General features: G+C 33.9%; 1 protein-coding gene across 1 annotated transcript; it reads right to left on the bottom strand.

Annotated features, from left to right (window-relative positions):
• Positions 1 to 6,196: 6,196 nt before the first annotated feature.
• Positions 6,197 to 7,683, bottom strand: LOC107618498 (uncharacterized). Its single transcript, XM_016320595.3, has one exon. The coding sequence runs from the start codon at positions 7,496 to 7,498 to the stop codon at positions 6,479 to 6,481; it is 1,020 nt and encodes a 339-aa protein (XP_016176081.1). The 5' UTR covers positions 7,499 to 7,683; the 3' UTR covers positions 6,197 to 6,478.
• Between the last annotated feature and the right edge of the window lie 3,499 nt (positions 7,684 to 11,182).

The raw sequence follows: 11,182 nt of genomic DNA, 5'->3' as shown, positions 1-11,182 counted from the left end.
AAACCAATAACTAGAACGGTTCGTGATCGGTTCGATTTTTAAAACCTTAATTAATACTGATTGGTCCGTTTTTAATAGAAGTATCGGAGAAAATAGATCACGAGTTCTTTGTAGGGATGGTAACCCTATCCCAATATGTGGGTATCCATCCCGTCCTTACCCGCTCAAGGCGGATAATCAGTGACAGACCCAAAAAATTTATGTTTGGGGGGGACAAAAATAACATACATTACTATCAAAAAATATATTAATCTAAATTCAAAAAAATAAAAGTTCACATTAATTATTCAAATAAAAAAATTAAAAATTACATATAATAAAATAGAATGAAAGATATTTTTTAAAATATTTTTCTATTATTATTCGATAAATAAAAAATATATACTCTAAATTAGTAAATTGATCAATTGACTTTAGAAATTTATATACAACATAATTACATATAATAAAATAGAATGAAAGATAAACAAATAAATAATAAGGATCACTAAATTGAGAATAAAATAAAATATATAAATTTATAAAGAGAATAAAAAATTAGATTAATACCTAAACTATAATTCTTGAATTATAATTTGTAATTGAAAATTTCAAAAAGAGAAACAATGAAATTAAAAGATACATAGGGTCATAAAGAGTTATATTAAAAAATATATAGAGAATTTAAAATATACCTTTTGATGAAGAAAAGATAACCACTAGAAAAGGAATAGAAAAAGAAGGTTGAAACTAATAAGAGGATTTAAGAGAGTAAAGGAGTGATGAAAGATGGGATTTGAAAATGAGAGAAGACTAAATTTGATTAGGTTAACTAATAGTCAAAATGATAGAAAGATAAAGCGGATTTGAAGCTTTAAATAATTGGGCTAAATTTATGTGTGTATATATATATATATATATATATATATATATTCTTTTAAAAAAAAAATAAGAGTGGGGCAAATGCCCCCTATTACACTACCTAGGTCTATCCCTACGGGTAATTATCCGCCCCTACATCGGGACAGATTTTTAACGGGATGACTTTTTGGGTGAAGCAAAACGTGGTTGAGTTTAGGTTAAATCCATCCCGATATATAATATATGTAATATATATAAAATAATTAGTAAAATGATTAATAATATTATATCATATTTAAATTTTTACTTTAATATATATATATATATATATATATATATATATATATATATAATGATGATTATATAAATTTTAAAATTTAATTTAATTTATTAGATTTTAATAATTATACGGATGAATTGGGACGAAACAGATACCCGCAAAAATGGGTTAGGATTTAACTTTTTACTTTTTGTGAGTAAAAGTGGAACAGATGCGATACGAGTTATTATAGGGTGAAGTCTAAGGCTAAAGGGCGGTCTCCACAGTCTCCAATTTGGTCTCCAATGGAAGTCGTATCATCTCCTTGACATTCTTATTACAGAGGGCCCGGAAGCTGCGGGTTCGAGCCCCGTCAGTCCCGTTGAGTTAAGAGCGGATTTCGCCGAGGTAAGTGATTCTTATAAATGCGAGTTTACAAATCAGGAACAGGATGAGGCGGTAGTCCTTTCCGCTCAGTCCTTCCTGCTGTAAAAACCGTCCGCTACCAACGCAGCTTCCACACGCCGTTCTACTTGTAATTTTTAATTGACTATGGATGGACACCTGACGGTTCAACCCGTCAGCCCCCCAAGATTCTGGAGCCCGTAGCGGCAATAAAGAATATCTATTAGAAATGCGTCAGAATCGGATAAAACAAAAATTCGTTCCTATTCCGTTTCATTACCAGCTCTAATCCTTGGTTGTTTCTCTCTATTTTAGATTGAATTTCTACTAACGATTAAAAAAAATAAAAATGATAAAATTCTAACAAAAAAAAAAAGTCAAACGACTGGCATAATCAATTAAGTATAAATAATATTTTGTACTATCAATAATAAAGTCTAATGAGATTTGAAGTTAACGTATCGGTCTAGAAGATCGATAAAAGAAAAGAGAATTCTTCCGCCTCTGAAAGAAGTCTAGATATGTTGGTAGTAGGTGTGATTTTTTCACTCCGTAACATCTGTTAAAAGGTTGTTGAAAATATGGCACATAGTTTAGTTTATACCTCCAAGAGTCACTCAATTTTTTTCTGAAAAATTATTTTATATTACCTTTCTTTAAGAATATAATGAAATCGTCAAACGTGGTTTAATTTAGTTTAGTCAGTTATAAAACACTAATTTAATTTAATTTTTTGTTCTCAATGGTAGTCTCTTCAACATCAATAAAGATGTGGAGAAAACTACAATATCAAGTATTTAGTGGAAAAATTTATTAGTGAGGTTGGTAATAATATGTACGCTTTTTTATATATAAATAAAATATATTTTATTTATCATATGCATAATTTTTGAAATATTTATCTCTTTAAAACCATAAATACAAAATAATTAAGCATATATTTCGAACATAAAAATTTGAATGCATTGATTTCGGATGTACTCAACATTTGGTTCGTTTGGCAAATTGAGCAGATTTCAGAATGTAGTGTATAAAGTTATTTGAGTCACAACATTCCTTATATGTAAAAATTTAGATAATATATATAAAATCGATATAATTTATCACTATTTAGATGGTATTAGTTGACTATATATAATACCATTGAAAATGTTATGGTGCACAATTTTTTATTTTTAAATTATTCTTTATTAAATATTTATAATAAAGTTATTATTTAAAATATTTTAAATTTAAATTCAAATCTTTTTAATTATTTTAATATAAAAAATTTATCATTTTCATTTATGAAGTACGAACACTTCGTTGAATTGTCGTGTCTGCGTGTCGGATATATTTCGGACACGACACTCACCAACACTCGTTTGACACGCGTGTCTGTTGTGTCCGACCGTTTCTTAAAAATAAAAAATAAAAAAATTTTCTCCGGACACACCTGAACACACCTAAATACCATCACGTGTCTGCGTGTACTGTCTTATTCTTAACATATATTTTTAAAATAAATTTAGATATAGCATATATTATTATTTATTAAAACAAAAAATATTTTAAATACTTGATATAATTAAAATAAGACATTAAAAATAATTAGAAATTTTAATTTATATTTTAATATTAATAAAATATCAAAATATCATTACGATTTATCTAAAAAATACTTTATATTTTATATGTATGCGTGTCCCGTATCATGTAAGATTTTAAAATTCGTATGTCGACGTGTCCCGTGTCGTATCGTGTCCCATGTCCGTGTCGTGTCTATGCATCATAGATTTTCGTTAACTTCACATTTATCATTTTTATATACATTTAAAAAATAAAAAGTGAAATTCAGTATACGAATCTTATTATAAAGCAATAAAATTAAGTTAGATGCATCTCATTCTGTACAAAATAAGAAAAAAAGGTCCATTCTTTGCGTTGCTTGCTTAGACTTTCATAAAAGACAAACCCTATAAATTGGAGAGGTGAAATACTTGAGTCCCGCACATGATAGCATTCACAATAATAAGATTACGTGAATGAAATAATGAATTTTTCTAACCAGAGATAATTATAGCTAATTAGCAAACTATTTTGAAGTTTTTTAATCTTTATATTTATAGTTTTTCTTTTCAAATTTTTTTCCTACTATTCTTAATAGAGTGATGCTAGCTATATATACACCAAAATTAGCCATTAAAGTTAGCTATAAGTATAAATACATATTAGAATATAAATACACATTAAAAATAAATTAAATTACACATATATTTATACACAAATACATTAATAACTAATTTTAATAACTAATTTTAATGTATAAATAATATTTTTGTTCTTGATACTACCACAACATTAATTTATTTCTCGTTGTCACAGTCATTGTTTTCTAGCCACTTGTCAGCCATCGTGGTACTAGACCTTTAAGTTTTAAACATTAAACTCTAATTTTTCAATTCTAAATTTTAAACTTAAATTTTAAAACTTTTGAAGTGTAAGGGTTAAAGAAGTAATTCAAGAATAATAGTGGAAAAAAAAGCTTATGTTGACTAATCGAAAAATTAATTTTCTAAGATTTTTATTTTTTTGATTATGAGATTATTAGGTAGTATTTGGTAGAAAGATAGAGACTGAAAGACTAAAATTGAGAGACAAAGACTAAAAGATAGAGATTAAAATAAATTTTAGTATTTTGTTTGGTGGAAAGTGAGAGACAGAAATTGAAACAAGAATAAAATTTTAATTTAATTTGCACAAAGGATAAAATTAAATTAATTAATTGAAATGAGGGTATTTTAGGTATAAAATATTATTAAAGTTTCAGTCTCCGTCTCTAAAATTTTCAGTCTCCTGTATCCCTATTTTTTGGAGGTACTAAAATACTGAAATTTTGGGGACAGAAACAGAAATTTTAGTACCAGTCTCTGAGCCAACAAACATAATATTGTGTCTCAGTCTTTCGGTCTCTGTCACAATACCTCAAAACAAATGCTATCTTACAATATTGAAAACATGATAATTTTTTTGATTGGAATGTCCATACGTGATTGTTTGAAGATAAGGAGATTCAAACCCGTAACTTCTTAAATGAGAATAAAAAGACTATGCTATTTGAGTTATAACTCATTGGCGGTGGATTGTTATATTGACCTACTCTAATAACAGCAATTCCATCTTATCCTCAAGGGCTTCCGAAAATAATGTGAGTGATGAAAATCTACATATAAGGTTATACGCTATTCGATCCAAAATTATAAATATTAATACTAAGTTCTCTACTTTATTAAGTACTACTCTTATTTCTTTTTCTTCATTTTCTTTTGAATAAGTTGTGAGTATATTCAGAATGAAATGCTTGCATAAAGAGTTGCCATAATAGATAGGCTTAGCTTATTATTTTACTAACATGTTGATTAACATGTGACTAGCTAACAAATAGTTAGTTTTACTTTGATTTCAAGCCATGTATGATTTTCAAATATGTCATAACCCTTGATCATGTCATCCTCCATTCATATCACTTTTCTCTTTTTTCTTTCTTTTTTTCTTCTCTATGGTCAAACGTCTACAAACATATTAAAGATGTAGCATATCTGTGTTGTGAAGTTTGTGAATATTAATTACATAAAGAAACTTTACATCTATAACCCATGTTAAACCTGTGCACTTGTATTGTACGTGTCAATCTACTAGCCTATTAGTTGTTAATTATATGAACTTTAAGTCAACGATGCATGATAAACTTGTGTTTAGCATTAAAAAACTTTCTGTAGTTGGTCATGATAATGCGCACCATATATATAAACTACAACAAAAAAAAGTTTTGCCTTCCAAAATTTTGTTAGATTTCAATTGATCGAATGATGTGAGAATTATTGGCACAAACAAATAAGAAATTATTTTAATTGCTTGGCACGCAGGGCACTAGGAATTATATATATTCTAATTTTTTTATAATCTGAATTTAAAAAATTTAAAGAATTAATTTGAAAGTTAATTTTTTCAGTTAGTATTAACTAATTTTTTAATTATTTTAAAACCTAATTTTAAAATTGTAAATTTCCAAAAAAGAGAATTAAAAAATTAATGAGTATTAACTAATTAAAAATTAATTCTTCATATTTGGAGCACAATTATGCATAGTTTTTTTTTAGATTGTCTTTACTATATTTCTTTTGAAATAATAAAGATCAATGTCTAAATTTTTTAGTCATCGGTGTTGATATTATTATGAAAGAAAATAACGTTTTCAAAAAGTTTAAATTGATAAAAAAAATACATAAATAATGATAATTATATTCTTTACAGTTATAATAAAAAATTTTAAACGAACAAAAATACAAGTTAAGAATGGGAATGTCAACTTGTAGGGTTCGTTCATTTATTTGGTCAACATAGTAGATGAATATATAGCATGATCGATTTTTTTATTCCTAACATCAAAATTATACTACTTGATACAGGATAGAAAAATAAAAAGCTTATAATAAGGAATTAATTTTTAAATAGTTAATATTAACTTTTTTTGTAAAATTATTTTTTTTAATTTTTATTTTTAAAGAATTAAAAATTAAAAATTAAAAAATAGACTAATATTGGTAGAAAAAGAAAATGATCTCTAATTGAGCTCTTATAGCAACGCATCATTCGACTTTTATTTATTGGTCTATCTGAAATTGGAAATGTAATGAGAGAAGAGATATAATATAATAAGCACTAAGACATGTTTATTGGAAGCGGACAAGTTTACAAGTTACAACATTTGCTGAAGTGGAAAATGCATGAAATTAAAGCAAGCTAAGTACGTAATGTAATCAATACAAAGATGGCATACAAGATAGATTATTTCTTTATTTGTCAACAACAACTAACATTCCACTTTGTACTTCACATCGATCTTCATTCAAAAGGAGCAGCTTGGTAATCACGAAACTCGAAGAAAGGATTGCTCCCATACATTCACTGGACCAAAAATGATAGGCTAAGCCATCAATTTTTGGATGTTGGATAGTGGCCATAAGGTGGTGGAGATGGGGGACTGTTGTAGCTGGGTGGCTTCTCCCATGATGGTGGCTTCTCAAACGGGGGTTTGTACAATGGTGGAGGCTTCTCAAACGGAGGTTTGTATAATGGCGGTGGCTTCTCAAACGGAGGTTTGTACCATGGTGGTGGCTTCACGTAGGGTGGTTCATACACCGGCGGTGGTTTAACATAGGGAGGTTCATTCACTGGCGGGGGCTTCACATAGGGGGGTTCATACACTGGCGGGGGCTTCACATAGGGAGGTTCATACACTGGCGGGGGTTTCACATAGGGAGGTTCATACACTGGCGGAGGCTTCACATTGGGAGGTTCGTACACTGGTGGTGGTTTCACATAAGGTGGTGATGGCTGGTATTCCGGTGGAGGCTTTTCGTGGGGTGGCTTCTCGTATGGTGGTTTCTCATGGTGGGGTGGCTTCTCATGGTGAGGTGGTTTTTCATGATGTGGTGGCTTCTCATGATGTGGTGGCTTCTCATGCGGTGGTTTTTCATAAGGTGGCTCATAATAAGGTGGCTCGTGTTCTGGTGGTGGCTTCTCATAAGGCGGCTCGTGTTCTGGTGGTGGCTTCTCATAAGGTGGCTCGTGTTCCGGTGGTGGCTTCTCATAAGGTGGCTTGTGTTCCGGTGGTGGCTTCTCATAAGGTGGCTCGTGTTCCGGTGGTGGCTTCTCGTGAGGTGGTTCCTCATAAGGTGGTGGCTCGTGTTCTGGTGGTGGTTTCTCATAAGGAGGTGGCTCGTGTTCTGGTGGTGGCTTCTCATGATGAGGAGGTGGATAAAAGGGAGGCTTATTGTGGAACGGTGGAGGCCAGATTGGAGGCTTATAGATTGGTGGTGGTTCATAGGTGGGTGGGTTCTCAATTGGTGGTGGCTCGTAGTAATTACCCAACACAAGTGTTGGAGTGGTGGTGGTTAGAGCCACCACTCCAACCATTAGAAGAAGTATTAGTGATGAGTGCATAGAAGACATTTCTTAGCTTTTCAGGTTGCGATTGAAGTGAGGAAAGTGAGAACATCATGCATGCTATTTATAGAGTTTTCTTAGGAGCTTAGGGAGATAGATAAGCTATGGGAGCTTCTAATTTGCATTGGAGATGTGGCTCATCAATTTGTCTTATTTTATTGCATGTCAAGATCTATAGTGAGTGAAGTCAAAGGAGGTAGTTGTGATTTCCGAATCTTCATGTTGCGGATTAAGTACCCCTTTCTCAACATATACTTTCCATCTTACTTTTCATCTTTCAAATAAGAGTAAACTACCATTTGTACCGATAAAAATTGAAAATGCTAATATATCTACCTATAAAAAAAAGAAATTATCATTTGTATCCATAAAATATGGGTTTCACACAATAAAATTATTCAAACACTACAAAATTACCTAAAATACTTAAATTACTTTTATCTTTACTACCACACCACCTTCTTCATCCAATCACCTTTCTAACCCTAACCTTCTTCATCCTGCCACCACCCCTCTTTCCCTTTCTAATTTCAAATTCCACCACCACTCCCTTCATCCAACACCACCCCTCAAACTCTTCACTCAATGGTGACTCCCGCTACCCCTCGCAACTGTCACCGGAATCCTCGCCCTCGTTCACGGATTTATCGGCGAATCCAACTGTTCCTCCAGCTCACCGCCATCTACTTCGCTAAGGCTGGATTCGCCACCTGCGCCATTGACCATCAGGGCCACGGCTTATCCGATGGTCTCATCGCCCACATCCCTGACATCAACCCCGTCATCGACGACTGCATCGCCTTCTTCGACGAATTCTGCTCTTTCTTCGATCCTTCTCTTTCTTTCTTCCTCTACTCCGAATCCCTCGGCAGTGCAATCGCGCTATTAATCACTCTCCGCTGCCGCGACTCGCTGGAAAATGTCTCATCCGCGAACCGAGCGTGAGCTCTGATTATGGTGTCGTCATCTTCGGGGGTGAATGCCTGATGCTCTACCTGCGGGGAGACACCATCGGAACCTGCAAAAAATGAGTTGGTTCATGAACCTGTAATGAAGAACAAAGCAAAAGAAAATTAGGGAAGAGGTAAATATAACAACGGCAGGGATCAGGCAACGACAGTGGTGGTTCTACGACGCAGAAAGAGGTGAAGAGGGTTGGCTATGGCGGCAATAAGGTAGCGTGAAGAGGAGGGTCTCTGATGTAATACCCGGTCTAACCGAAATTTAATAAATAATAAATTAAATAGGAGCGAATATGGTTGGAAGATTTGGCAATTGGAATTTGATAATTTAAATATGATATTTGGATTCAGTGAATTTTTCCGAGTCGGAAAATATAGTTTTCTGCGTAAAAGTGCGCAGTGGAATTTTGACCGGCAGTACCGGCTGAGATCTGTCTGGTACTACAACTGAGGAAATTGATTATGGGTAAATAAGATTAAGAAATGAGGAATTATAATTAGGGAAGGTAGAAATATTTAAAGTGCGATTTAGAGCGCTAATATTAAAGGTTTTGGCCCAAAATTGGGCCAATGGGCAAAAATAAGTGAACCGGGCCTAAGTGGGCCCAAGACCCAACATATATAAACATTAGTTGTGAGCATTTCAGCTCATTTTACCCTAAAAAGAAGGATTGGGGCGCTGATTTGAGAAGAGAGAAGAGAAGAGAGAAAACCTAACTCTCTTTGATCTTCAAACCACCATAACTTGAGCTACGGAGCTCCGATTGACGAGCCGTTTGCGGCCACGCGTTGTTCTTCTCATCCTCTACAATTCTATCTAAGTTTGGTGGTGAGTATTTCATTCATCTCTGCCCAGTTTTCGAAATTCCCCACTGTTACACGTTTTTGGGTAGTTAGTGTTGAAATCTTGTGATTTTGGGTGTTTAGGGATACTCCAACATGGATTCTAAGTGGGTTCTACCCCTACTTCATATGGGCTGAGGTAAGAAGTGCTCAAACCCTTGTGATTTGTCATTTTTATGAGCCCTAGGTTGATGTATGTATGTGACATTGGTTATGTTAGTGTATTTGGTGATGTTGGTGCACAATTGGGAGATTGGTATTGCTTGAGGAGCTTTGGTAAGGCTTGGAGCTAAGGTTGGTGAAGAATTCCACAGAAGAGGCTCAATTGGTTTGGCTACAAGAGGTACGGTTTAAGTTTCATTTAAGTACCGTGTGTTGTGATGAGAATTCCTAGGCTAGATGCCCCTAGGATTAAGTTTGGATTGTGTAAATGGTTGGTGCTAATATACATAGTTGATATGTAATGTGAATTAATGATTGGGTTGAGAATTGTGTGACCTTGTATGCTTGGTGTATTGAGAAATTGATGTACTGGGTAATGAGTATTGATTTGTGGTTTATGCATTTAAATTGTGAAAATTGGGCCGGAGGCCGTGAATTTTGGGCCGGAGGCCGGAAAGAGGTAAGAAAGGTAAGTCGATGTGTGCATTGTATGATGGCACAAGTGATTGGATGAATTTCAGATAATGAATATATGAATGATTAGGTTGGTTATTGAATAATAAGGTTTGAGAAGTTGAAGTGTGGAATTTGGTAATTTTGGGTGAAATTATGTAGACGAGGTATGTTTAGTTCGGTTGAGATATATTATGTGATCATATATGTGATTATGATTATTGATGCCTTGATGGTATGATGATGCATTAGAGATATGTATGTTGTGATATATGCTTGGGGAATGATTAAGGTTGATTTGTGGGTGAAATCACGTGATAGTGAGTATGATATTGATTACGTATAATGATGGTTGATTGGAAATGGTATTATTAGAAATCGGGATGAGGAAGGATGTATGACATGATATTGTATTTGTCCTTTAGCCATTTGATTGAGAAGTGTTAAAATGGTTAGATGTGATTTTGGGAATTTTCGGTAAAGTGTCAATGTGTGAGTTGAGGATGGCTTGATGTGGATTTTGGTACATTTTGATTGATTTCAAAAAGGGTTGAAATTGGCATGTTTTGGTTGATTTTGAAAAGAGTTGAAAATGGCTTGTTTTGAAAATGGCACCTAGTGGTTTTTGTATGAAAACATGGTTTTTGGGCATACTTTGATGGGACATAACTTGGACTACGGATCTCTGTTTTGTGCCAAATCTATTTAGAAATGAAATTGGATCCGGGATGTCCATGCCGTTTGAAGAACGGGTGAAAAATGATTTAAAATGAGAAAGTTATGTCCGTCGGAAGATTGGGGGTTGAATCTGTAAATTCTGCAGCTTTTAACTTAGAAAATTTTTAGCAGAATGACCCTCCACGCGTAGGCGCACTTGGCGCGTACGCGTTGTTCTTCAAGAAGGCACTATCCACACGTGCGCGTGGTGTGCGCGGGCGCGTCGATGCGCTGCACCAAATGCCCAGCTATTTTCCCAAGAGTTGTGCCAGAGTTGTGCCAGTTTTGTGCCTGGGGCGCAAGAGCACCCACGCGTACGCGTGGCTGACGCTTGCGCGTCGTTTGGCTATTTTTCAACCCGCGCGTTCGCGCGTATGACCCTTGCGCGTCGATGAGTTTTGTGGCCATCCACGCGTGCGCGTGGAGTGCACGTATGCGTGGTCCTGTTTTCATGCCAAAGTTGATTTTTGAGTTTTAAAAGCCAAATCTCATACTTCTAAGCCTCCGATCTCACCTCTTATGTATTAAATCATTCTGATATGTCTAGCAATGA

Source organism: Arachis ipaensis, chromosome B9, assembly GCF_059453495.1.
Source record: "Arachis ipaensis isolate K30076 ecotype BB chromosome B9, ASM5945349v1, whole genome shotgun sequence".
Classification (NCBI taxonomy): Eukaryota; Viridiplantae; Streptophyta; class Magnoliopsida; order Fabales; family Fabaceae; genus Arachis; species Arachis ipaensis.
Note: the sequence above shows the minus strand (reverse complement) of the source record. Positions and strands in the feature narration are given on the sequence as shown.